This window comes from Colletotrichum navitas (genome assembly GCF_030913465.1).
Source record: "Colletotrichum navitas strain CBS 125086 chromosome Unknown LY79scaffold_161, whole genome shotgun sequence".
Taxonomy (NCBI): Eukaryota; Fungi; Ascomycota; class Sordariomycetes; order Glomerellales; family Glomerellaceae; genus Colletotrichum; species Colletotrichum navitas.
Genome location: NW_026850707.1, coordinates 3409 through 29164, shown reverse-complemented (window position 1 = coordinate 29164; position 25756 = coordinate 3409). Strand labels below are relative to the sequence as shown.

At 53.0% G+C, this 25756-nt stretch overlaps 9 protein-coding genes across 9 annotated transcripts; 3 read left to right on the top strand and 6 right to left on the bottom strand.

Annotated features, from left to right (window-relative positions):
• Positions 1 to 52: 52 nt before the first annotated feature.
• On the bottom strand, positions 53 to 2020 carry LY79DRAFT_112421 (uncharacterized protein). Its single transcript, XM_060550712.1, has 3 exons — positions 1822 to 2020; positions 1166 to 1755; positions 53 to 1064 (listed from the first exon to the last, which is right to left on the bottom strand). The coding sequence occupies exons 1-3, from the start codon at positions 1843 to 1845 to the stop codon at positions 350 to 352; spliced, it is 1329 nt and encodes a 442-aa protein (XP_060407331.1). The 5' UTR covers positions 1846 to 2020; the 3' UTR covers positions 53 to 349.
• A 1489-nt stretch (positions 2021 to 3509) lies between these two features.
• On the bottom strand, positions 3510 to 5311 carry LY79DRAFT_708193 (uncharacterized protein; the record flags this gene model as incomplete). The annotated part of the gene is made up of 2 exons (XM_060565072.1): positions 3510 to 4570; positions 4627 to 5311. The coding sequence occupies 2 exons, from the start codon at positions 5309 to 5311 to the stop codon at positions 3510 to 3512; spliced, it is 1746 nt and encodes a 581-aa protein (XP_060407330.1).
• Positions 5312 to 6454: 1143 nt separating this feature from the next.
• On the bottom strand, positions 6455 to 7240 carry LY79DRAFT_572680 (uncharacterized protein). The gene has a single exon (XM_060559394.1). It carries the CDS (start codon positions 7058 to 7060, stop codon positions 6725 to 6727), a length of 336 nt encoding a protein of 111 aa, XP_060407329.1. The 5' UTR covers positions 7061 to 7240; the 3' UTR covers positions 6455 to 6724.
• Positions 7241 to 7909: 669 nt separating this feature from the next.
• LY79DRAFT_595092 (uncharacterized protein) lies at positions 7910 to 9046 on the top strand (the record flags this gene model as incomplete). The annotated part of the gene is made up of 1 exon (XM_060561749.1): positions 7910 to 9046. The coding sequence occupies one exon, from the start codon at positions 7910 to 7912 to the stop codon at positions 9044 to 9046; it is 1137 nt and encodes a 378-aa protein (XP_060407328.1).
• Positions 9047 to 9183: 137 nt separating this feature from the next.
• LY79DRAFT_595091 (uncharacterized protein) lies at positions 9184 to 9981 on the bottom strand (the record flags this gene model as incomplete). Its single annotated transcript, XM_060561748.1, has 2 exons — positions 9184 to 9743; positions 9852 to 9981. 2 exons carry the CDS (start codon positions 9979 to 9981, stop codon positions 9184 to 9186), a joined length of 690 nt encoding a protein of 229 aa, XP_060407327.1.
• Positions 9982 to 10451: 470 nt separating this feature from the next.
• Positions 10452 to 11062, bottom strand: LY79DRAFT_674942 (uncharacterized protein; the record flags this gene model as incomplete). The annotated part of the gene is made up of 2 exons (XM_060564381.1): positions 10452 to 10825; positions 10936 to 11062. 2 exons carry the CDS (start codon positions 11060 to 11062, stop codon positions 10452 to 10454), a joined length of 501 nt encoding a protein of 166 aa, XP_060407326.1.
• A 687-nt stretch (positions 11063 to 11749) lies between these two features.
• LY79DRAFT_572675 (uncharacterized protein) lies at positions 11750 to 12819 on the top strand. The gene has a single exon (XM_060559393.1). It carries the CDS (start codon positions 11975 to 11977, stop codon positions 12692 to 12694), a length of 720 nt encoding a protein of 239 aa, XP_060407325.1. The 5' UTR covers positions 11750 to 11974; the 3' UTR covers positions 12695 to 12819.
• A 1849-nt stretch (positions 12820 to 14668) lies between these two features.
• LY79DRAFT_112329 (uncharacterized protein) lies at positions 14669 to 17444 on the top strand. Its single transcript, XM_060550711.1, has 2 exons — positions 14669 to 15696; positions 15779 to 17444. Exons 1-2 carry the CDS (start codon positions 14965 to 14967, stop codon positions 17303 to 17305), a joined length of 2259 nt encoding a protein of 752 aa, XP_060407324.1. The 5' UTR covers positions 14669 to 14964; the 3' UTR covers positions 17306 to 17444.
• Positions 17445 to 22880: 5436 nt separating this feature from the next.
• LY79DRAFT_572672 (uncharacterized protein) lies at positions 22881 to 24154 on the bottom strand. The gene is made up of 5 exons (XM_060559392.1): positions 23806 to 24154; positions 23611 to 23723; positions 23486 to 23545; positions 23044 to 23424; positions 22881 to 22947 (listed from the first exon to the last, which is right to left on the bottom strand). The coding sequence occupies exons 1-5, from the start codon at positions 23902 to 23904 to the stop codon at positions 22893 to 22895; spliced, it is 708 nt and encodes a 235-aa protein (XP_060407323.1). The 5' UTR covers positions 23905 to 24154; the 3' UTR covers positions 22881 to 22892.
• Positions 24155 to 25756: the final 1602 nt, after the last annotated feature.

Genomic DNA, 25756 nt, shown 5'->3' with positions numbered 1-25756 from the left:
ATGGACAAGAGAAACAAGGGGGAGGAAACAACAAGAGGGTGCGACAATAAGAGATTAAGAGAAGATGAGAAGGGAACAAGATAAGAGACTGTAGGTACACTACCTACCCGGGTATTCACTGTGGATTCTCGGTGGACCCACGGAGGATCGGCCGCGAATTACCCGGTGATTGGTTGTCGGTGTTAAGGCCACTAACGCCGATAGTCAATCGCGATGGTCAACATCACAACATATGCATAGACATAGAAAAAGACTTGTAGCCAAGACAACGCTGCATCTTTACATCTCTCTTTCTCATACACATACAGACACACTAAGCCGCAAGAGCACCATTGAGAAAGACTAGAATCTAAGGGTCCTTTAGCATCAAACGCTTGAACAGAGAATCAGCCTCGAGCACGTGACGTCTCGCCTGAAGCTGCCACTCGAGAGCGAGCTGGACGTCGCTGTACTCTGTAAGCCCTGCGTCGCTCTCTTCAGCGCGAGCCGCTTGGGTGTTGTTGTTGTTGTTGTTGTTGTTGTTATTGTTGGACGTAGTCGCCGACGCTGCCGTTTGATGGGTCGCGGCGACGCAGCCACCACCGCCGCCATAATGATCAACAGGGACGAAAGTGCTGTTGTAGGTAACGCCTGACATGACGCTTGAACCGCCACCGCCCAGTTGCTCCACGACAGTGCTGTTGCTACACGTCTGATGGGACATGGCGCTGCTAATACCCAATCTTGAAGCTGGCGAGGCGCTCGGCGAGCATTGCGTCGATTGCCTTGGCTCTACCTGGGTGGCTTCTGCCATCCTTTTGCGGTCCCTGTCGGTCTCGGGCCGCATCCTTGCCTGGTGCTGCTGTAGAAACGGCGGAGCGCCGGCCAGGTGAGCGCTTGGAGACGCCATGGGCGGCGATCCGCGGCTGCCGTGGTGAATCAGACTGCCAGGTCCGCTGCCCGACACGATGTGTGGGTTGGCGTCTCTGGTTCTTCTTGTCCACAGCAGAGACGCGCGTTCGTCCTTGTCGTGTCGGAGAGGGAGTGGATATATGGGCGTGCTGGGTGTCGAAGAAGGGTCGAGCCTGTCCTAGGTGTGAGTATAGGCTGTAGAGAAGAAAGCATAAGCCATACTGAAGGGAGAGCGGCGGAAAAGGAATGAGGTGCCCACACAAGCGCAACATACCTAGTCGCAGCGACCGAGCTGCGAGACCCGGTCTGGGGAGGGGTGACGAGCCCCTGAGCAATGGCAACTGATTCGGCCAGGCGACGGCCTGTCGGCGTGAGGGGGGCAGGGATCGAGGGCAGTAAGGTAGGGAGAGGCGGCGGAAAGCGGGCGTCGACATTGGCCGTGTTCCGTTTGCCCAAGATGCGGAGCCAATCCTGGACTGTGTCGACACTGCCAAACCAGATGGCGGTGATTTCAGGATTCCATTGGTAACGCTGGAAGGAGGAGGAGCTTCCAGGGAGGAGATGAGGCAGAACGACGCGGTTGTCAACAACCCATTTCTGGGCAGTATGGCGGACCTTGTTGCGGAACTGGGGAAGAATGACAGTATCAAACAGACCGGAGGAGGGGTCGGAGAAGGGGCCCATGTGGCAGAGAGGACGGAGGTATGGGAGCACGTGGCTATCGAACATTCGGTCGTTAACCTCGTCTGGCAGGACTCGGAGCTTCCAGAGATGGAAGAGGATCGTGGCGCGCACAAGGAGACACCAGCCGACGGCTCGGTTCCTGTTGTTGGCGTAGAAGGAAACGGGAACGCAGCAGACTTCCTGTTTGCTCCCCACGGGTTAGTCTATTGAGCTCGAACGTAATGGCGGGGTAGAGTGGGCAATGACTTGAGCCGTATTTGTGGTGCACATGATTGCAGTGGAGTGGATTGAGATGTGTCGACTGAGTGAGATTGACGGAGGAAAGAAGGGCGGTGGCGGCGACGGCGGCGGCTGGATCAGATCGACAGCGAGGAGCGACAACGGTGGAAGAGCAGAAGAGAAGGTGACGAGGTTCAGGATAGTAGAAGGTAGGGTCGACAGGCTGTTCTTGTCAATCGGTAGCTAACAGGTAGGTCAGCGTTGAGCATTGCGTGGGACATGTGTTTGTGTTATAGACATAATGAAGAAGGTGGGCAACAGAGAGAGAAGATAAGGTCAAAAGGTTGGGCGTTCTATGGGATACGTGGTTCATGTTGGTTCTGCCTACCGCATCATTCAGTTGTTGGCGTCATGACAGCGGTATGATGCAGATGTTCCATGCACCACGGGTTCATGTTGTAGACATGACGAAGAACGTGGACGAAGGAGAAAAGATGAGGTCAAAAGGGTTGGTGTTCTGTGGGGTGCGTGGTTCATGTAGCGGCGAATGAAGGTGGCAGGCTGCCTGCCGCATCGCTTGGTTGGCGATCATGGTTCATGCAATCTTGGGATGAACAGGCGGGGTTGGCGTCATGACAGCGGTATAGTGCAGATTTTCCATGCACCAAAGGTTCATGTTGTAGACATGACAAAGAAGGATGAGTGGTTCATGTAGCGGTGAATGAAGGCAGCAGACTGCCTGCTGGCTGCATTGCTTCGTTGGCGATCATGGTTCATGCATGCAGTCTTGGGATGAACAGGTGGGATTGAATGTTATTTGTCAGTGAGTGTTTGTCTGTTTGACGGGGGATGTATGGATAGGCAGAAACCATGACGCAGTCAGTGGGCTCGGCACCTGATTAACTAGTATTTCCGAGACTTGCAGCCGTAATCAACGTACCTCCGTAGACCATCACCACCACCACCGCCACATCACATGGGGTTCATGTAGCCATATGGGTTTCTGTGTTGAGATACAGTTCCATAAATTGACGGCCAACTCCCTGATCTCAGTTCCTTCCCATTACTGTCAGCCCAGGCGTTTCCTCATCTTCCTTCTTTCCTTTCCAGGAACAAGCTCTTCATCTCCTTTCTCCCTCTCCAGGGAAGAGGAACAAACCAAATACGTAGTGAGACTTCTCTCACTGCATCTGATGCCTAGAACGATGAACTCTCATCACGTCTGACCCTCTATCGGGCAGGCAGTCTCACCATGTAATTCTTTGTATTGGCTGATGATCTCTCGTCACATGAAGCATGCCTTCTCAAATGCCTCCGTCTCTCTGTCTGACCATATCCAAGGATCCAGACCTGCCTCTGTTCACGTTTCCCGATGATTTCTCATCATCTTGAAACAGAGTCTGACCATACTCTTGTCATTCCCTCTTCAGGGATGGCTCACGAGACTCTTCTCACGATAGCTCTCCGGGTAATAGACCCTCAACGACGAATTCTCGTCGGTCCGTGGCCCATTGGCGTGCCATTCCATGATGCATGGATCACGCCGAAAGGGGTGAGGGGTGTGTGCGTGTTCCTCCCACAGCCTACAGGGGAAACGAGGATCAAGGACATGTACACACATGGGCCCCGCCGTCGTTGTTATCCGCTGGCGTGCACGATTTCATCGGGCCAAAGTCGGCTCAAGCAAGCAGACGCCCATTGCTTGCAAGTCTGCCTCACGACCGCGGGGCTGTCCGTCTTGTCGCCGTGGTGGAAACCACCCTTGTGCTCGAGGCGGCGAACAACCACTCGCTGTGAGTACAGGAAGGTGTTGTTGCTCCCGTCTCCTCGTCAAGCACGCGCTCCTGAGCAAACGCTTCTTCCTTCTGTGTCTTCTCGTTGTCGTCGTCGCCCTCCTCCTCATCCTCCTCCCGACCAGCTCCGAGAGGCCATATCCTGGCCACCCACTCCCATTTGGTCTTTGCCCTTCTCTCCATTGCCCGCAGGCGTCGCTTCAACGGTGTGTCAACAGAGATCTGCTGCAATCCAGAGGCCCCCATTCTTGAATCCCACAAGGCCACCTGCAACCTTGACTCCCTTGTGCGACGGATTACTTGTGACACTTGGCGTATTAGCACTCTGGGCTCAGCAAAGTCCCAGTCCAACCTTTTTCCTGTTACTGCTGCTGCTGCTACTTCTTCTAGGCGCTGAATCGAGGCAGCCATCTTCTCCTGTGCCGTCTGAACTCCAAAGAGTGCTTCATTCACAAGGCCTCGTACAATATCGCGGCGGGGTATCATCTCTCGTTGAAGGCGCTTGACGTGGAAGGCAACGTCCTCACTCCACCACGTCGCCTTTCCCTCAGCAATAGCAACACCGCCCTCCAGCAGATTATTAAGGGCAATATTTTCGAGCAACTGGGTTTGATGGAGAAGCTGCTCTAGCATTGTGAGCTGTTCTGCTAATGCCGTAAGCCATTGCTGTGACGGTTCAAATGCAGCTAAAAACACTGAGGCGAGTGCCTCGGCTGATACTTTGGGCGAAAGCGGCGACGGCGACGGCGACGGCGACGACGATGACGATGGCGATAACGATGACGACGTCGATGTGGATTTAGTTGAGGCCATTTCGTCGAGGTCGATAAGAAGCAGAAGCAGGTCTGACTCGAGTTCGAGGTCGTCGTTGGCAGCAAAGGAATGGATCAAGCTGGTAGCCTCTTTCGCCTGAGTGGCAAGCTTGACAAAAGCCTGTCGGGTAGTGGTGCTTGTCGGTCCGTAACTAGCAAGGCTAGACAGCTCTGCGACGGTATCCGAGTAGAAGAGGATTTGCTGGGGAGGCCACCAAATGGCACACCTAGAGGAGGAGGAGGAGTTTGAGGGGGGCCGGCAGCTGCTGGAGCATCATGATGGAGGAGTTTGAGGGGAAGAAGTCGGTGTAAAAGGAGCTCGTAGTACGAAAGCATCTGGCTTGTGTTGATCAGCCGAGTGTGAGATTTGGTAAATAGATGGTGGAAGTGGTGGTATTGGGGATTCTTGTATAGGAACGAGGGGCCCAAGGGAACAAGGACAGAGAGGAAGATGAGGGTGAGAAGCAGGACAATAAGCAGCAGTCGGAGAGTGATGAGGGGCGGCGGCGGATGCTGACGGGGAGGAGGCGTGTGGCCGGGGAGCAATATCATGTCAGGGGCAGAGTATATTGAGGGCTGGGGGACATGTATAGAGGCAACGCAGAGCGACTGGCCAGTGCAGCGATCGGGGTGGTCGGGGTCATGATCATCGTCGAGGCCGTCGGTATCAGGACCTTGACAGAGGGAGACGTGGCCGGGTCGGTGGAAGTGCAGCGTGTACGAGGAGGTGGTGGTGGTGGTGGTGGTGGTGGTGTCGCGCCGTAGCCATTCGTCATGGAAGCAGAGGGAAATGTCGTGCTGTTGCGGGGTGGGACGAGAGAAGAGAAAGCTGAGGGAGAGACGGTAGAAGGAGGGATGCTCATGGGGCGAATCGCCGTTGGATGGGTCGCGGCCGGTGTTGCGTGCGGCCATCGTCGTCGTCGTCGTCGTCGTCGTCGTCGTCGTCGTCGTCGTCGTCGTCGTCGTCGTCGTCGTCCGGACTGGTGAGGATGTATGTAGATGGGACAATGGGGTCGAGTTCATCAAACATGGCTTTTTTTCCTCTTCATATCACTGGGCGGCAAAAGGTTTCAAGGACACGTCTCTCCGCGTGCTCGTGGCAGGCAGAGGCACGGCGCTCCTGCGAGTTTGGTTTGTTTGCCTCTGCATCACAATCAACCCAGCAACCGGGTGGATCGCCAAGGAAGAATAATCATATCAAAGTCATGGCCAAACAGTGCAGCGTTCGACCACCCGACTGTTTTCTTTGGCTCTTTCTTCTTCTTATTTTGTCTTTTTCTCTTAGAATTCTTTTTGGTTTTATTTTTCCAATTCCTGGTGGTTGTCATCATGCTGTTCGTTGAATTCTCTGACAGTAAGCCAGCTGTTTGTTCCGTAACAACATACTGTGAAGACGTCACATGAGAGCGTAATTTCATCACGTATTCCATCGCACATCAATTTTCTCGGCATTCGACAGAGTCTCCATTCTCCCAGCTTGCAGTGCATCTCCAGATTGCTCTTGGTATGAAAATCAATTGATTTTGGTGGGCCCGTCCACCAAGCCACTGAAATGGTGGCAGCAATTTGGGCGTGGTTGTGGCGGTGGTGGTACGTACACGACGGGTGCGTACACCACCTATGTACGGATACTGTAGCCCACTTTGGAGCGCCCAGAGCTCCCTAAGCTAGGTACTGGTGGTGAGGGTTCTTCCTTGAAATAGTGGGGATAACTCTTATCTTATCGGTGTTTTCGCAGAGAAAAGATGTTCCTTTCCCATAGTCACTAAAGTCATCCCAAAGCGGGTGTCAACGCAACAAACTGTATAATCCGACCGGCCTAACTGGTTTGCCGGCGCCAGCAAGGCCAATGTCACGATGCACTTATTTGGTCATGGAATGTCATAAGAAGACGGCTTAACGATCTACGTTCTAGACTGCCTGTTGGGGCGCGTAAATATACGTGTCGGTAAGGTGGATCCGGGCGGTGAATCCGGATTAATAGATGTTCCGGCACCGGTCGGATCCATCAAAGGCTGCGCGATGTCGTGAAGGCATCGCGACAGCCAATCAATCCGTCTACAACGGTCACAACACCTTTCAGGCGTTCCATCACACGTCGATTCTCTCAAGCAGCAACAGGGTCTCCATCTTCGCAGCTTGCAATGCATTACTAGATTGCTGCTGTCAAGTGCGTATGTACCAGTTCAATAAAGCACGTCTGGTGGCTGTGACCGTACTAATGACTGCACTCGTTTCCATAATGGCATCTCATTGTAATGCTCCAAACAAACAAACGAAAGTAATGTTGATCAATGCCTACATATCCCCACCACGATTCCGTATTCACTTCCCCCCTCGAAGCGCGTACTGTCTCAACCACCAGAGCCGCTTAATCTCCATCTCGTGGCGCAGAGCCTCCTGCAACGCCCTCTCCTGAGCACACAATAGCTCCCCCATCTTGTCATCGATCTCCCCTATCGAGGTAAACTCGGAGCCAGCAATCGCTGCTTTTTGATCGTTAAACCCGGCGACTGTAACCGGTCGCTGTTCTCGTTCTCGAGGACGTCGCCCGTCAAGCTGGGCCCGGAAGTAGTCGGCGTGCTGGTTACACGTCTCGATGACGCGTCGACGTGTCGCTTGGTCCGCCGTGTTCAGGTCGAGGTTGCTGAGGCCGTCCATGTCAAGGATGGAGCCATCGTTGCGACGGGACGAGAGACCGACGGAGGAGGAGGGGCCATTATCTCGTTCTGTTTCAACCAACCCCAGTCTGTTAGTTCTTGGCACACAAAAGAAGACGACGTCAAGCGCTCGCTCTCACGATTGTTCCCACCACTACTACCACCACCACCGCCGCCGCCGCCATTGCCGTTGCCATATCCATCACCATGGCCGACCGCAGCGCCCACCCCGATTTCGTTGCGCGCCCTATCGGCCTGCTTCTGCTCGTTGCGTGCGAGGAGATAACGCCAGTGCTGGCGTGTCTCTTGGGTCTCGGCGTTGGCACTGTCTCCTGGTTTCGCAAGCTCGGCTCGGATGTGGTCGGCCATCTGTTCGTCGATGGTGCTCCCCGTGGCTCGCGAGCCGGTCATCGACGGGGGGCTGGACCCGGTGAATCCGCCAGGGACATGGGGCTCGCTCATGTCGATGATGGATAGCTGTCGGTCGTACGTATAGGCAGAGAGGGACTGGTAATTCGGAAACTGCGTGACGGGTTGAAGAATGGAATGAATCCCGTCGGTCGTATGTACAATAGGGAAGAGAAGGGAAGAGAAGGGGAGAGAAGGTGCGAGAGGGAAGAGAAGCGGGGGCTGCAAGAAGCCGTTTGTAATTTGCCGTTCGCCGTTTGTCGTCTTGCTTTTATGAAAACTCTTCACCTTTGCTTGCTTGCTTGCTTCATTCCGCCCTTCAGCTCGGTGGTCAAGTGAGCGCCCATCATACCTCATTCTGTCTCTTCCGTCTTTCACCACCACCATGTGTCCTTCGAATAACGCAACGCGCCTCTGCGACCAACCCATCAAACATCTCTCCATGGCTGACAACCCACGCCTAATCTTTGGCGCCTCGTGTAACAAGGCCATATACCAACATATCATCCGCCACCGTCTCCGCTCTAGTGAGTGTGTATGGAAGGGAGTTGACCAGCTCAAGGCGAAGATGTACCTTGTCCGTGCTGACGGCTCATCCTGGGGCGCCGCCTTTGACCAGGTTGCTCTCCCGCGACTTGCCAACGCCCTCAAGAGTCGCCACCGTATACTCGTCAAGGTTGGTGCTGCGTCCGAGGGCGACGCGCCTTGGGCCCCGTGGGTTGACGGCCTCCTCCACCCAGACTGGTCGGGCATCGCGGCGCATATCTCCCAAGAGGTCGGCGAGGCCTTGCTCGAGAATCTGCCGCAACGACAAGACGCACACCAGCAACCCCAGCCCCAACAACAACAACAACAACAACAGCCCGAGCGACGGGCATCTCACCACGACGTCTCGGCCGTCATCCCGCCCTCCGCAATCGTCGAACCCTCCGTCCTTCTCGAGCCCGATGACTCGGTATCCGTAGCAGGCGCCCGTCTACATCATGACCGCCACCGCCGCCGCCGTGCCGGCACCCGCTCCATCGGCGAGATACAAGACGATCTGGTCTTTGGCGCTCGGCGCCTCTTCGACTGTACAAAGCAGATCAACCGTTTGCAGTTCGACAGGCCACCGCCGTCGCCGCCGCCGCCGCCGGCGCCGCCACCGCAACCATACAGCCAGCCTCGTCCGAGACCAATACAAGATGGTGATGTCGTGGCGGCGGCGGCAGGCGTAGACACGGACGGGCGCAAGGGCGATGGCGATGGTGACGGCTCATGGAAACATGCAGTCATCCTGGCGCGCGTGTCCCGCTGGCGCCTTGTCAAACGACTCATCAGCCTTGAGAGGGAGCTCGACCGAGCCTGGCGCAACACTCTGCTCGGTCCCGCGGTGAACGATGGCATGCCGCCCTCCAGTCTCGTGGGCGGCATCTGGCTCCACTTCCTCGGTGCTGGCGAGGAGCGCCTCCTCCTGAGGTCTGCTGCTGATACAAATCGCCATGATAACGGCGGCCTGGGTCCGGATGTCGAGAGCATTGCTGCTCTGGCGGTTGACGACAACGGGTTCGATATCATTGTGGAGGACTATTGTGACTGACGCTTCTCTTGCCTTGTCGGCCAGCCGATAGAACAAGACAGTACTTCAACAGAAGCCAATTAGTTCCATGCCCCCTAAACTTTGGATGGTTTTCACCTCTTAGCCTAGTTTCGAGCGGGCAGCCAGCCTCTGATCATTCATTGCCCCATCCCGTGCTCCCTCTGCTTCTTGCGCCGCTCTCGCTTCATATGCTCCAGACATTCGCCAATCTCCTCCAGGCTGAAAACGCCCGTCTCCTCCTCCACTTTCTGAGAGTCCAGTTCATGCCCCCTTGGCAATCCCCGCTGACCATAGCCGTGCTTGTCTCCCTGACGGGTGTCGTCTTCGCGAGTACTACTCTGGTGGCCAGCGTTCACCGCCTGCGAGAAGGGCAAGTGGAAAGGCCAGGCGGAGCGGTTAGAGATGGCGTTCTTGGTGCCGCCACGCCTATCATCTCCGTGTTTCGAGCCCGCGGTGCACACAGTTGCTGGGTGCGCCTCTTGGGGGTCGGTATCGGAGTCGGCTCCCATCTCTGTTTCCCTGCCCCGATCTGCGCCTCGTCTCTCATGGAACTTGATCCTTTCGCCATCCTTCTCATCCTCGTTCCCGTCGTTATCATCACTATCACCACAACCATCATCACCATCTTCTTCCACCTTTTCCTCTTCCTCTTCCCCTTTCTCGTTCTCATCCTCTCCATTTCCGTTGATTGGCTGCGCTTGAGCTCGGTCACTCGGTATATCATCCTGGAGATCTTTTTTCGTTAGCCTCTTGGGAACAGCCGAACCAAACGCGCGAGCAATAACGGAAAGCAAGAGGGCCATACTCATAGTAGTACAATCTCGGCGTTCAGGCAGGTCTTTCCAGACCTGCTTGGACAGAAGCGACCGTAATGACCTTTCTGTCGAAACCCAGTTCTGGGGCCACGGCTCCTCGTCTTCGCTCAGCCTCGACATGTTGGGCGAGAGCACCCGAGCGCGTGCCAGGTCGGCTTCCGTGATCACCTTTGAATACTCGTGAGGGGGGTCTTGCGCGTGGAAGCGCTGGAGCTGGCGCGCCCGCAGCTTCCACACATCCGGGAGGGGCTTTGAGGCAGACATATCTAGACCGAGATATTAACGTCGTTCTTGTTGGATGAATATCGTGGTCGATCCCAGGCATCAAGAGTGCCAGGTTGCTCGGGACCCCCCTACTTAGATGACAGCCATCCTCATGACATATACTTGTTTGTTTTCTCACGTGCATCTCCTCCAACAAGACAGCGTGCATTCTCTGTCTGGTATGAAACACCCATTATCTTGTCTCCCCTGTCTTTTGCTCTTCAGTCATTTTCTGTTGACGACAAGATTCTTCCAGCCATGTCCGTGCTGTCCCTGTTGAAACAGTCCCGACATTGATCAACCCGACCCAGCCCCTCCTTAATCTTTCACCGTTTGTGTCCGTTGTTGATGAGAGCCGCCCAGTGCCGGCCGCAGATGGATCTCAAAGAGACTGGTCGGTCTGACGCCTGAAGCAAAGGGTCTAGAACCATCTCATTGTAGTGGGCACGCGCCTGGGGATCCGTCAGGAGCAGTTTGATAATGGCCACAACAAGTATGTCCTTCTCGGTAATAGCTGCGCTTGATCTGGCCTTGTTCTTGTTGACGTATGTAGCCCAGGCTGTCCAGAGCCTCTGTTCAATAATTGCACTAGATGATGACGGTGATGGGTTGGTGACGCCGATAAACTCGTATAGCGTTTGCACCTCAGATGACATGGTGTATGCTTGGACCCTGTGGTGGATGGAGCAGATCTGCTCGTCTACGCCTGTCAACCAACCCCCTTCCACCCCGACGGGAAGGGGGCCTTTGTCAGATTCTGGCTGCTACTCATGATGGGCTCGTACTCTGCTATCATCACTTTTCACTTACTCAGTTGCTTTGACGTCTCGACCACGGTGGCCTTAGGTAGCTGCTGGGTCATTGGCCAAGTGGCCCTGAGAACGAAACCGAGCACGGCCACAGCCGGTACGGCGACAAAGGGAACCCAATTGACCATGGCGTCAGGGGAGCCAAGCGAAACACGGCTGTTGATGGATGGACCGGTCGGCAATCCTCTCGCAAGGTCGGTCTGGCAATGGAACGGGCGGGTGTCGCTGAGATGTTGCTCTTCTATCCTGTTCTCTCGGGGTTCCCTCGTTGCTTATTTATGTTGGCTGTGTGCTCTCCCTGTTCAAAGGAGAGAACCCCGTGCCGTTGTCATTTGTTGATCATTCATCGTCACCCCGTCTTCCACACGCAGGAAAACAAACTCATTGCCATGGAAACATTGCCGCCGCCGCCGCCGCCGCCGCCCGACCCGTCTCGGCGCCCTTCATCCAAGAATGACCGCAGCAACCGCGGCAACGAAAGCCGCAACAACCGAGATGATCGGGATGACCGAGACATCACAGCAACATCCATGGCTGCATCCAAAACCCTGCTGAGAAGACGGGTTCAGAAACAACAGCAAAGAGAACAACAACAGCAACAACAACAACAACGACAAGAGCACCGATCCGATCAGCAGAGGCAGTGGAAGAAGCCACGCAAGCATGAAGACACATCCCGGCAGCCTCCCGAGACGAAAGCACCCCAGCGACATGGTCAAGGCCCAGTAATTGTTGTTCTGCAAAGTATCTCCCGTCTTCTGAGGGGCGTGTGGCTTGTGGTGCGCTGGCTGTTTGCCCACCTAAAGCTCGTCGTCATCGCTTTTGCCGTCATCGCTGTCCTGTGCTTGGTCGGAAACCAGGCGTCGTCGTCGTCGTCTTCGTCGTCTCCACGTTCGTCCGCCTTCCGGCACAGAGAGGTGCTGTCATCCGTCATACCCAGCTTCCCATCCTTCTCGGACGGGATCAGCGACACGGCAGTCGTTGTGGCTGATGTGATTAAGGGTGACTCCGACTACGCCCTGTACATCACACCATCAGTGATGCCGGCCCGTAATGTGCTTGATAACGTTGACTCGGCAATCCGGGCCTTTTCACAACGTCTCGTCCAGGAACAAACGCAGTACCTCAGACTCATTCACCGGACGGAAAACTCTCCAGCGTTGGGTCAGCCGTTGCGCAGCGCCTGGCCGTGGACATACTCGCGACGACAGGCCCAGGCTAGAGATACAGCCCTAGGGCAGGGACGACAGCTAGGCAGGCTTATTGAAACAGCCCTCAGCTCACGTAACACGCTTGTGAAGACGCTTAGAAGCAAGCAGACGTTACAGGCCACGCTACATGTCTCCCGTAACACATGTAACTGGGCCAAGATGCTAGAGAATAAGCCTCAAATCGTCGCCGGCTTCGTCGACAGGCTAACAACAATTGAGCCAGCCAAGGCGGATGGACCGCTGGCCAGTCATGACGTCCAGGTCCGGGACCTTACAACTACCGAGGTTTCGCGAGCAAGGGTGCTATGCTCCGGTTCCAACGTCATGGCCAGCTCATGGAAGCGGTTGGAGGAGCACGTAGTCCAGCGGGATGTTGAGGACCTTATGTCTGCGAGAGGTCAGGTGCAACATTTGCTGGAGCAGGTTGCTAATGACTCCAACGATCTTGACCCGGATGAGCTGAACGAGTGGGAGGCCCGCTTGGTGGATATCGCCGTCGCACTTTTGAAGAGCATGCGCCAAGTCTACGGGAGGTACTCAGAAGTTTGATTTGCAAGAAAGGCGTCCACTTTCAGAAGGATGTTCATGGAAAGACGGGGGACGTATGAGCCGCGGCGGGGTTCAGAAACAAAACGATGATGCGTTTGTCACTCACTCATGGTACGGAGTATGTATGATGATGTATGTTTGGGAGAAGAAGCGGGAATCGTTGCGCGGGGCAACACGCACGGCCCATGTCTGCGCGACAGCACGTGATTTGCTCGCTTTCCCAGATGATAAAATCTGAGTCAGCATGTGGGGGTCCAGACCCAGCTGGAGTGGGTGCAGCTGATGTAAGCAAGCCTCTCCCACTCCTTCTCACGGGCCACATTGGTCAGTCAGTCAGTCAGCCTCCGTCCATGGCAGCTGTATCACGACAATGAATGCTGATGACCCCGTCTTCACCTTGCGAGTAAGCTATACCTGGCGTCTTCTTCCCAGTACGGGAAGCAGTTGTTTTGCCGCCGCGCTGTTTCCCTAGCACAATGAACACGTGCCTCCACAAGCACGCTAGTAGATGAATATACTACCAATGCATGCGCTGTTTGTCCCGGTTTCACGATAATTAGACGCCAGTGTTGAATCACTTTGCACCGGGTGTCAGTCCATCACATCGGCCATTTTCTTCTGAAGCCAGCTGCGTCGCTCCACACGGGTCTCGTCAGTATCAGCAGCAGCCATGCAGCTCCTCTCTTTCTGTCGGCGGTCGGCATCATCTGAGCGCTCTACCTCGTCTTCTACTGCACGTCGCTTGGTGGGCCTTTTGCGCTGTGCAGCCTGTTTAATAACCACGTCGTCGAGGCATCATCTCTCGCCCGTAACTACCCTCAGCCAGGCACTATACCGTCCTCGGGGACGACTCTTCAAGACTTGTCAAACAAAGCATCAATTAATAGCGGCCACCACCTGACGACGCATTGCATACCCGCGTCTAGACCGCGTGCCTGGAGGAAGATGGCATAGAGCTGGAGGCGCCGTCGTCTGGCGTTTTCAAGACCTCAAGTCCCCGAGACCAGCTAGCGCGCTGCACACCTCAATCGGTTCAGCAGACACGGCCACCAACCAACCTTTGCTGGTTCCAGCCCAGCGGCCTATGCGCATTTGATAAGGGTCGAGCTGCGAGTTGTTCCCTTCGCTTGCGACGCTGCTCTTGGGACCTGCGCCTGCCACTGCTGTTCTGCTTGAGGAGCGCTCCAAACCCGTCCAAAGTTTGGACTCTTAGGTATTGGCGAACATTCCTTGCTTCATTATATCCCGCCAGCAACCATGGGTAGGTTACGTAGACTCGAATATCGCCAACGTGGATAGCCCGGCGGAGGGCTTTTGTATCCGTACACGCGGGGCGGCGAATCCACCGTGGGCAGTTGTGAATAGCTTCAATTGACGGCGACGGCAAGTTGAGCAGTGGGGCACCAATTCCCTATGGCTTGTAGTGAGTGCATCGGAAGGTGCGCCAACCTGGTTGTTGCAGTGGCAGCTGTGGAAGTAGAGCCACGGGAGAGCAAGATCGTGAAAAAGTCCGAGCTTGCTCCAGATGCAGCCGGAGTAGGTGGGGCCGTAGGGGAGAGAGAGCAAGTGTGTGTCCTGGTCACGGAGTGGGTCGGTGGCGTCGAGGCTGTGGTGGGATCTGCAGCACAGGACCGGGATCAGCAGGAACGGCTACACCTTAATTTGAGCGCCTTCTGAGAACCATGATCCTCTGGCGTTTGTTTGTTTGCCTTTTTGCTAGGACCAGGAACCCTCACTTCCTTCCTCTCCTCTCCATAGCTATGCCCAGCTGGCTCCGCAGGTACGTAGTTCTCTCCTCTCCTAGGCCCCCTTAGCTTCAGAAGTCCAATCTTGCCTGGTAACGTACCTAGGTGCCTGCCCCGCTGGGCCTGGACCGCCTCTCATTTCTCCTCTCTCATCTTTATTGACTTGACCACCTTATCCTTCTTTCCTCCCATCTTCTCTCCGCTTTCTCCACCCGATCGGCCCATTACGAATATCTCATGCGTGCGAATCGCTCAATTCATTGAAACAGAAGCAGATCAAATCAGGCAATACGGTGGTCCAAGCAATTCATCCCTTAAGCAACTCGGCGTGTCGTGTTAGGTGCGCTGGCTGTCACGAGAAGGTACGTACGGGGTGAGGTGGGTGATGTGGTCGGCAGCGGCAGGCACGCGACAACGCGGTGGTGGTGTGGGTCTAGACACACACACACACACACACACACACACACACACACAGGGAGCAAGCTCGTGCTTTTTCGTGGGCCTGCTCGTTCCCATTTGCCTTTCATGTCTCGTTACGTCGTTGCCCTCCATCTCTTCCTCTACACCCTCACCCTCTCAAAGCTCTGCTGCGCCCGAGAAACATGGCGCCGACCCACCACCTCCACCATCCCCCCAACTTCAACATCCGCCACATCCCTCCGAAAAAGCGTCAGCCAGCTGGACATATCATCTTCATCCAACACAGACATGTCGTCGTCTGGAGTCAGAACCCCCCAGGAGATCATCAATACGTTTTGCAAGAAGCTCGAGGCGGCCATTGCAAGCAAAAACACCATCCTGCCCTCCCTTGAAGAGTACGAGGCTCTACTCACGTCCGAACCGTATTTCTACAACGTGTGCGATGCCAGAAGGGCCATTCCTCTCGAGATTACGAAGCACGCCGTGCAACTCCTGCCGCCGACCGGTCCTTTCTCCGTCACCTCTCGAAACACCGCCAGTCTGCTCCGCAAGGTCGCAAAGAATTGGGGCCTCAGTCCCAAGCATATCCTCTTCGCCGTCGCCTTCGACCTTGTTGGCCAAGGCGAGACCTTTTTCCGCTCGCTGCGGGACCTTTCTGCAATCAGCCCCGACTGGTCCTCTTCCATCACTCTCCTTTGCCGTCTCGCGAATCAACGCCGAACCGAAGCCCGTCAGAGTAGGCGACCCGGCGTCCACACCTCTGGGTCCGGCATCTCCTGCCAGGACATCAAACTCGCTATTGCCTTCTTGCGCCCCCAGACGACGCCTCAATCCCCGGTAATGAACCTCACCCCCTTTCTTGTCCAAGCTACCTTATTCTATCTCTCTGGCTGAGCAAGACTGACATGATTTTTTCAAGCCTACAAACGGGTCTAGGTCCCGCGAGGTTTCCATCCCGCCGAGAATCAGCCTCCCCGACCCTGCAATTCCTTCCGACCCTCTCGACGTTCCCGAGGCTGGCAATACTCCCAAGCCCAAGAGGTATATAGAGCCTGCAAGCCCTTCTGACTTTGTCGACATTGTTGAGCCTGTCGACGCCCCCGATCTCAAGTCTATCGGGCCTGCGAGTTCCCCCCATAAGCCTGCAAGTCCTTTCGAGTGTGGCAGTACTCCGGCACCCAATAGTCCCTTCGGGTCTGGCATTCCCGACACCGATAGCAACTCGAACCGACACTTACCCCTAGACAACACCATCCTCTCCGAGCCCGAGGACCCTACCCAGCCCAACAACCCCCGAAAGCCCAGCAGTCCTTCCGCATCGCGAAGCCTTTCTCCCGAGGCCGGCAGGGCAGACGCCTCACCATCCGGTCCAGACCTCTTGGAACCCCTCGATCCCGGCAACACAAGTTATTACGACAACGCTGACACGGGGAGTGATATACCAATGGACTTGGAGGATCCGTACCTACCCCAGGACGACGACAGTGTTGTCCTACCCCTGAACCCTTCACCTCCGCCCACCTCTGCCGGCATCTCACAGTGCAGCAACCAAGCCCAGCCGGCTAGCCAGCGTCGTCTCAGTCAGAACGTGACGCTTTACAGACCCAGCAAGAGACCAATGCAAGCCCACACATCCGAGAAGCTCACATCGGCCATGGCAAAAAGGTCTCGTCTTGGGCCAGAGGCTGATATTCTCGACGAAGGCCGAATGATCGAGGGCAGATGGCTCAATGATACGTTGGGCAGGGTCTGCACGTGTACGGGCGCATACCTGGTCGATTCTCTAGAATCTGCAAGCATGGTCTCCAGCGACTACGTGGCCAAGTCGGCCATCCGCCAGGCCATAGGTAGCAAAACTCCCATTCTGTTACCTATATTTGCCCGAAACCACTGGGCTCTTGTCGTGATCGAGCGCGGCCGTATTGCTATGCAGGACCCAAAGCTGTCTTCTGTCTTGCTCTACGACTCATTGCCCTCTGTTGGCATCCGGGCCGACGCATCAGCTCAGGCTGCGGCCTTTGTCAGGCACTACCTCCCTGGCACCCCAGACTATCTATACAGCAACCCTATTCCAATGTTTAGTCCTGAACAGACAAACGGCATCGACTGTGGTGTCTTTGTGTTTGCCTTCGGGATGCATGCCGTCGCCAGATGGCCACTCAGGGCCCAGCTGGATCCGAGGCTGTGGCGACGGATCATGGCAGCTCTAGCCTTTGTGGATGTGGCCACTTGGCAAACCATTGTCCCTGAGCAATCCAAAGGGCCACAGCCACCGCCACCTCTGACGCTATCTACGCGTGGCAATGAGGCTGGCACCGAAGCCGACAACCCACTTCAGATACTCAAGGCGGCAACCCAGGCAGTCAATGACTGGCACAGGGCACTCAAGGTCGAGGTCCAGGATTACTACAACAGGGAGTCAGCAAAGCTGCAGGAGGTACTCTAGGATGTTAGCACTGCCGCTGGCGTCCTTCTGTCTGTGTCTGAACAGACGGCCCACTACATGCGCCAGACGAACCGCGACCGCCTCGACGCAGAATCGCCCGAGTTACCCAGGAGGAACACCAGCGCACGTGAGGAACGGGACATGCGTGAGGCCGGGCGAACATTCGAGTCGATCAAATCAACTCTGGAGCACCTCGATGATTTGACGGGGCAACTGGCGGGTGCGATGAGGTCCTTCGAGTCGCAGAAGAGGGGTGTCAGGGAATGTGAGCCTGGCCCTTACGTCGCAGTACAATTATAGGCCGGCAAAACATGACATGGAACAATCTGTCCCAGGCCTCGGAACAATTTTTCATTGCCAGTATGGCTTCCTAGACGAGCATTATGTAAGGTATAGAGGGATGGGGGTAGCTGTCGACTGCCTCTATTGTGCGAATTAAATCCACGAGACACCATCTCAGCCAACATTGATGTTTCTCTTGTCTTGTCAGTATCGCTGCCGGGTGTGTTCATTATACAAATATAGTTGGATGGCGAGGGTTGGCAAACCTAACAAGGTCAAACAACCGCCTCTATCACCAAACCGTTCCCTATAATGCTGCTTGTCCGCCGACTCGAATCAGCCGTAGCACATCATGATTTCAAATCGCTACCCACTGGTGCTGCAGTCAACGCCGTCTGCAGACCTTGGCCCTTACAACGGCCTCGACCTCAAACTTGACCCCACGAGCCGACACACCCGGTATCGTCCCCAATAGCCATGGCTTTCAGTTTGCCGCAAACTGTGTCATCTACTCCTTCACTGTCCCGCGTCTCTCCGCTTGGATACTCTTGTACCGCCGTCCGTCCGGCCATGATCGATCGCGACGCGCTTGAAGCAGAAGCGGACCTGGCTCCATCCTCTCCACAAACAACGCAGGGCCTCGCAATCCGCCTCCACTATGACTTCTCTGACGACGCCTCGAATCCAATTATTATTGAACTCTTACGCTCCTGCTTATCAGAACCTTCTTGTGTTGGCTAGCCTTGGGATTCTCTTGACATGACCACACTGCCTGGCCACATATACTACGTCGGCCATAGTATTAATCTGACCTAGTGACCCCAGAGTTGCCGTCTGCGATCTGTTGTTAAAGTTGATTTTCTGGTTTTGGTCCCTAGCTTCCTGGTTTACTTTTGACTCTCGTCTCTGCTGCTTTGCTGACGATTGGCTTGATAGGACGGGCCGATAATAGTGATAGGGCAAAGATAGCCCATTGGATTCAGCCGTACTATCGAAACAAACGCCTCATCTGAGATGACAGCCACACAGTCAGGCAGAGTAGCGGGTAGCTGGGATCACCGTTCAATGGCAGGTCCCGACGGCAACAGGAAAAGACCTAGCAGATAGAGGTTTCAATAATACCCGTGTCTTGGACTTGAATGAGCCATACACATGGGCCCAGGGCAACTGGAGTAATCAAGATGCGCTTGAATACGCCTTGAAAGGGAGCGATTCTCGCGAGCGTCATGCCTCGAGACAACAGAACCTTGTAGAACAAGTACCTGTTCAAACAAACTGTCTCTAGCAGGCTTTTGGTGGGATATGGGTGGCTCTGTCCATCCACTGCAATCACCAGTAGATAATCTTGATACTGGACATGGCGCGGAATGCCATGGCTGTTGCCAACTTGCTTCCCGCGTGGCAACATGAAGCTTATGTAGACAGCAGGTTGCAGTGGTGGTTCCTTTACTTCGGTATGTTAAGTTTGTTAAGTCACTGCAGCAGTACTGCTAACCTGTTATGCATTGTCTACGTTTTGTATTAGTTGGCAGTGCTGAACCGGACAAAGATATGTGCTTGGCAAGGCCCGGAGATCAGGGGCAAGATGTGCGGCGTTGGCCATGGACAGGGCTTCGGTGCAACCTGCCGACCCTGATTGATTAGCAAGGGTCTTCTGGCTGATAATGACATTCAGGTAGATCCCAAGCCAACCGAGGAAATGAACATAGGCCCGACGCCGAGGGCTTGGTCGACCGAGGACTTCGCCAACGGCAGTAACCACGTGTTCGTTCCTTGAAGCGTTGAACCAAACGGACGGAAGCTGGTACAAAGACATATATGTCCGAGGTCTCGGATATGCCAGGAAACGGGGCACCAATGTCCAGGTCAGCTTTCGCTTCAAGGGAGCTTCAGGGGGTATTCCGAGAAGACGCGCGAGTTCCTAGAGAGGAGAGAAGCATGCGGTGTGATTAATAGATGTATAGATGTGATTGAACGCAAATTATCAAATAGGCAAGCGATTGATCCCAAACGCAAGTGCGCAGCATCTCGCATATGTTTTTCCGTATTCTTTAGACTGCAGGATGCCGTCAATATTGTAGCATGCAGACATGGCCGATTCCTTCAAGATTTGGTCTTTATCTCTCACCACCTATTGAACAACTTGCCGCCCTCAGTTGTAGCCTCTAGCAGCCCTACGACCTATACACATGTTCTATCGTAAACAGGAGGCTCATCCCAGCACTCTTCTTCCACTTGCTAATATCAACCATATTCGAATTTAGCACCTATTCCACCTTTCTCAGCACCTGAGCCCGATATCCTCTGGCGGTTCCGAGCTCCATGCCATCACCTGCCCCTCTCACATCTCTCGGCCTCTCGGCTCATCTGTGGATGAACTTCGCTAGCTCAACATCCTTCCAATACTCCATGGTTATGCCACGCTCTTGGGCCAGTTGGGAGCCCGGTTCTAATTCGTAACCAAGCCCACATGCTAGACTCATTATGCCAAGTATTATACAAGGACTTCATCACACAGTAGCATAGTCCCTCCATTCACACAGAGATTTCCCGGGATAACATATCCGTCGCTAACTTCAGCAACCAAACAATTTATCCAGCGGTGAGGTCCCACTTGGTTCCTTCATTCCTTCATCCCCACCTCCAACAACCCCCATCTAAGACCTCTCTCTGCCTGCCTCACCATAGCCCATCGCCACCTTTCTACAGCCATTTACTATAGGCAATACTACCCAGCTGCCGTTCAGCAACACCTATCGGCCGCCATAATCTCAAGTCTAGCAAGCAAAGACCCAGGCCACCGATTAAGCCCCCACACGTCCGTCTGCGCCACGAATACAACCACGTGGCTGAACCCTGACCTTTCAACCTCATCAAACGCGCAGGCCATCGGACACGCTGATGAGTCAAGCTTCTACGTACGCAAAAGAGGCCACATGCACCTACAAAATGCTGAATTGATGTAAGACACCTGTCACGGCGCACGTCATAAGATAAAAGCTGACAATTAAAGAGAGCGAGGAAAGCAAAGGCTTCGGCAAACTTCTAATTCAATTCAACTCGTCTCACTACTCATCTAACTCCTCACTCAGCGTAACTCATCTCACTCCTCACCTCATTCAACTCACAAAGCCATTGAACTCAAAGTATCCAGGTGATAGATGGTCTTCTCGACTATCGCTCAAAGGGCAGGTGAAGTAATAAGCAAATCATCTACGCGTTTAGACTAAGAACTTCTAAGTAGCTTTTATTTCTTAAATTATTTCTTCTTTTCCTTATTTACTAGCAGACTTTTTATTTTATTACTTACTTAAGTTTATTTTCTAATTGTTTTTCTTTTTACCCTTTTATCTAGTTATCTTAGTTATTATCTTTATTTACTTATATATAATCTAGACTTACTTATCTCTAAATAAGTTAAAGTTAGTAACTTCTACAGACATATAAGCTTTTAATATATTATTACTATTTTCTATCCCTTTACCTAAATAGTAGCTCAGAAATAGTATTTTCTACTATTATATATATAATAGCTACATAGTAATAATATATCTATATTAGACTTTTATCTCTAGCACTAAGGCTTATACTCTCTATAAAACATTATTATCGTAGTCCTTTTTATAAACTACTTAATAACTAGTAAAAAAACTACTACTAGGGCTAGCTTATAGGCCTAATTACTATTATATTATCTAGTAGTAGACCTATATATCTACTTATTTTTCTAGATATAAGCTAAGGGTCTAGGGTATTACTTTACTAGGATTAGTAGAACCTTCTCTTAGCCTTACTATACACTATTATTTCAACTATTATCTTCTTTTACTATAGACTTACTATATAGTCCTAAATAGCCTTATACTAGTTTTATAATGCCTACTAGCTTAGGTAGATTACTAAGCTAGCCTATAGGCATAGAGTCTAAGTGCATATACCTGGTTTCTGCCCCCCTCTTGCTTTATTAACAAGGACTATAGGCTGACTAACAAGAGCATCAGCACATTTTGGACACCAAGGCAGGTCCTTCAGACAGCAGAGTCTTAGCGGAAACTTGGAATTGCCCCCAAACCAAGGCGGCCAATCTTTTGATGGCGTGGAATGCAGCCTATCCTTAGACACTTGGAGGAACGAGTACATTGGTTGGGGAACGCCTCTTGTTAGCTATGAACCGTCTCCACCAATCACGGCAGGTCGGCTTGTAAATTGAAGCTCTTTATGGATTGATCTAGGCTGTGCCTGCGCGGGATGACGCCTTGAAGTTGCTTTGCGAAGCTGATGATTGCTGCCGTGCTGTGACACCGACGCAGGAAGCACAAACCTCGCCACTTCTTACGCAAAAAGTTTAGTCGTCGTCGTCGTTCTCGCCAGAGGCCAAGTCGCTCCTCAGCTCCACCTTCCGAGGTGCCTTTTAAATGCAAGCGTTGGAATCGCAGCTCTCGTTCCGAATCTTGAGGCATCAGGAACCTAATGGCTGCCGGGAGGGGCTGACTTGTAGGGGGTCCTCTCAGTAGTGGATGGTGCATTGGAAAAAACGGCTTGCGAGGTTAGACATAAGGATATGATTTAAGCTGAGCTCCCCTATATCCTGCTGGCAATCATTATGTCTACGTATTTTCTTCATTTGCAGGTGATGTCAGGCCAGTATACATCTTTTTGACTTCGCACTTCTTGTCTCTTCGTTTAGTGAAGAGAAAACTCAGTCTACGCTACACAATTCATCATCACTAGCACCAACCACAACTATTTATACATAAACAAAAGTCTAACAAGATTATCTGATTCTCTCATCTTCCTACACTGTGTTACGTTGCAAACAACAGTGCTATTAACACCTTCTCTTCCTTGTCTGACTGAAAAGACGTGTTAGACGCAGCAACTCAAGACTTTTTTTAACACAGTCCAAAACCTCACGCTACTTAGGACATTGGTTGACCGCCTTGTGGAAGGGGCCTTGGTACCATCTCGAGGCGCTAACCAGACAGACTGCAAATATAGGTATCCCATGGCTCGTCAGGACGTCATTGTTGTTGGTGAAGCTTGGTAACTGTGTTCACCAGACGTAGAAGGGCTTCGGGATCAGACGCGCCAGACGCTTTGAGTGCCTAACCTGATTCCCCGTCGAGATAGAGACGGGTTATACGGCCAGGGTCTTCATGTGCCAAAATCACCAAGACGTGCAAGTCCAGGGAGCTGAAAAGCTCTCTTGTCTAATCAATTCTGTATAACATGGGGAAGACATATCTTCTGAGCTGCGTACACATCTAAACTAAGTTTCCCGACAAATGGTTCTTAGGCCCTGTGTTTACCCTTCTCCTGAGATGCCACACATCCAAGGCTTCTGGGCCGTCCATACACGCCTTTGCCAATTAGCAATCAGCCTTGAAAGAATTTTCTGCACGAAGAAAGCAAGGTGACCCGGCTAGGGCTTCCCAGCAGGAAGAGGGCCCGCTTACATTTCGTAGGTTCCGGTAGCAGCAGAAGGCACTTTGGCACTAACGGTACCTGTGGCTGATGATGCACGTGCAACACTTAGGCTAAGCTGAATAAAGCCCTCTTCCTGCAAAGTAGTCTTGACCGGATCCGTCAACGGCTGCGTGTGCTTGTGCGAGGCCAAAGCTAGCATATGCATCTGGTGGGCTTGGGGCTGCTGGTGATGGACCTGGAGCTGCATCAACCAACCCCCGGGGTGGAGGGCCAAGAAAGCCTTTCGGTACAGCCACTTCAGATCATCTGTATCGCTCTGTGTTGTCAAGAGATGGATTGTGGCAGCTGTGCCATCACCACATGCCTTGACTTGGCAACTTGCTGCGATAAAGTCGATGGACGTGCGTTTCCTAGCGCTATCTTAGCCATAATAAGCAGTGGCGGGTTAAAAAAAGAGAAACGAGAGAATACTTTTGCTGCCAGTAAACACAGGCCTGTAAGGTAGATAGGTCATCAGCGGCCTCAGAGGTTCTAGGGGCGGAGGCGGTAGGTCTAGATTAGCACACAGTCCATGTTTTGACTATGAAGAACCATACAAATCGTTAGCAGACGGTGATACGACTCCCGGGAGCTTAAGTGTGCCATTCTCAAATGCGTCCAAGAAAGTGTTGTGAATATCCTGCAGCCGGGAACGTTCGGCCTGCTCATCCTGTAACGTAACGTGTCACTCACAACGTTTGTTAAGACTAGTTGATAGAAGAATGCAGAATTAGGTAAAACAACAGACTTACGATTCCTTGTGGAACAAGGGGCACCCACACGCGATGCGCCAGGTAGTTGGGATGATTCTGATTTGCGACGCGCGGCGCTCGGCGCAACGGAGGCGACATTAGTTATTAGCAGCGAACTTTCGAAAGGTCTGGTTGGTCAATCCGATGTTCAAGACAGAGTACAATGTGTACGTGCAACCAACAGTTGGTGCGAGATTGGTGGGAAAAGAGAGACAAGAAACAGTTGGCCTCGTCTGAAGCTGTCCGCCAGGAGATATAGGGAGGGGGCAAGAAAAATTCCAGCACCTGGAGAAAGAAAGTGGAAGAGAAAAACAGAGGGCAGATCGCTGTGGCTGACGTTATTGAAGCAAACAAACTTACAGAAAGAGAAGAAGCAAGCAAACAAAGATAGAGAGACGATAACAGGCTGCACGTGTAATTGGGGGGAATTAACGCTTGTAACGCCTAGCGTCCCAGCTTGCCCTTGCACCCATGACTTTTTGGACATGGGTGTTGTGATGGTGTGTGGGGGTCTAATCGAGCCTAATTACTCTCCTGGAGGATTCTTGTACCTGAACTAGTGTACCTTCTTTGACATAGGATGCGATAAATGGGAGGCCGACTCACGATGCATTCGAATCTGGGCGCGCACAAGATTAGATACCTAGGAACTTGGCCACTAGGTACGTACCTACACCCAGGCGGGCCGCGTGGGTCCCGGCTACTCCCGGAGTGGCCCGGTCGCAACCGCACCGCCACATCGCCACACCGCCGCCATAAGCAAGCCTCCATGGCCTCTTCATGGAAATAACAAGGCAGTCGGGTGACGGAAAAAAAGATAAAAAAAAAGATGACCGGTTGCCATATGCTAGTGCCAAGGAAAAAGCGGCCATGTCATTATTACTCGAGTGCTTAGAGTGTAAACTAGGTCTCTGTTACATGGGACAAGAATTTGTGGTTGCTCTCTTGATTAAAATGGCGTTAATAAAAAAGAGGAAAAGAGGGCCACATTGATAGAGGATGCGATAGTGACAGGCCGAGACGCAAGGCGGTAGTGTGTGGTGGAGTTGTAATGAAGTGAGCTGTAATGGAGATGGGGGGGAGAGCCCGGGGGGATGAGGTAAAAATAAACACCTGCCAAAAGGGACAATGTAAGCTTTCAACTGGAAGAAGAACCTATCCATATTCTTTCTTTCTCCCATCGTACCGGCATACGCTTCACTTGTTACAGAAAGAGAGTCTGGCAGTTCCTCTCTCTTAGTACTATGCCGCGGGGTTTCCGGCGTTTGTTGAAAAAGGCCGAGGTTGGACAGACGCTGAAACGACATGTAGCAGGAGACGGCAGATTTAACCAGAACAAGTTTGAGAACAGACTGACGTGGGGTTATTAGAAAGGTTGGTACTGTTAGGCGAGAGTTTTCGAATGATGGAGATATCCGGTGGGTATGGATGGTCATATGAGAGAGTCACTGAGTCGTTCGGTCCTTCTCTCGCGCCGATTCTAGGGAGCCTATGGCAACGGCAACGACAAAAACGACGTCCAAGTTCAAGAAAAAACAAGTTCGGGATATTTCCACAATTGATATAGTGCAAGCTTGCTTCTGTCTGCACGCTTATCTGTCTGTCTGTACGCGGCTGGTTATTTCCGCTCTCGTCTTTTAGAGGTGGCAACGCTCTTATACTTTTTATACCACGCAGCCATGCGACATTTGATCCGGGGCTGGACTATTAGATAATCCGGCTGTCCCATATCTGGCAACCCGGATCCACCACGACAATACCTATATCTACGTGTCAGACCAGGCAGTCTCACACGAAAATAAATCAAGCCGTTTTCCTATGACTTTTCCTACCCGAAAAAGTGCCTCGTGACATTTTAAAAGATTCTTTTTCAATAGATTCGGTTGGTTCAACTGGTTTTATTTATAACACAGTTAACTATATTCAAGCTTAGACTGCCGTACTCCGAAAG

Excerpts from the sequence above, each read along its gene's own strand:
- LY79DRAFT_112421 (XM_060550712.1), bottom strand. The coding sequence starts at position 1,845 with ATGTGCACCACAAATACGGCTCAA. Across the intron at positions 1,756-1,821 it reads GCACCACAAATACGGCTCAA|GAAGTCTGCTGCGTTCCCGT; the intron begins GTCATTGCCCAC and ends GGGAGCAAACAG. Across the intron at positions 1,065-1,165 it reads AGCTCGGTCGCTGCGACTAG|GCTCGACCCTTCTTCGACAC; the intron begins GTATGTTGCGCT and ends CACCTAGGACAG.
- LY79DRAFT_572680 (XM_060559394.1), bottom strand. The coding sequence starts at position 7,060 with ATGGACGGCCTCAGCAACCTCGACCTGAACACGGCGGACCAAGCGACA.
- LY79DRAFT_572675 (XM_060559393.1), top strand. The coding sequence starts at position 11,975 with ATGCCGGCCCGTAATGTGCTTGATAACGTTGACTCGGCAATCCGGGCC.
- LY79DRAFT_112329 (XM_060550711.1), top strand. The coding sequence starts at position 14,965 with ATGTCTCGTTACGTCGTTGCCCTCCATCTCTTCCTCTACACCCTCACC. Across the intron at positions 15,697-15,778 it reads AGACGACGCCTCAATCCCCG|CCTACAAACGGGTCTAGGTC; the intron begins GTAATGAACCTC and ends GATTTTTTCAAG.
- LY79DRAFT_572672 (XM_060559392.1), bottom strand. The coding sequence starts at position 23,904 with ATGTCGCCTCCGTTGCGCCGAGCGCCGCGCGTCGCAAATCAGAATCAT. Across the intron at positions 23,724-23,805 it reads CCCTTGTTCCACAAGGAATC|GATGAGCAGGCCGAACGTTC; the intron begins GTAAGTCTGTTG and ends GTTACGTTACAG. Across the intron at positions 23,546-23,610 it reads TCACCGTCTGCTAACGATTT|AACCTCTGAGGCCGCTGATG; the intron begins GTATGGTTCTTC and ends CTCCGCCCCTAG.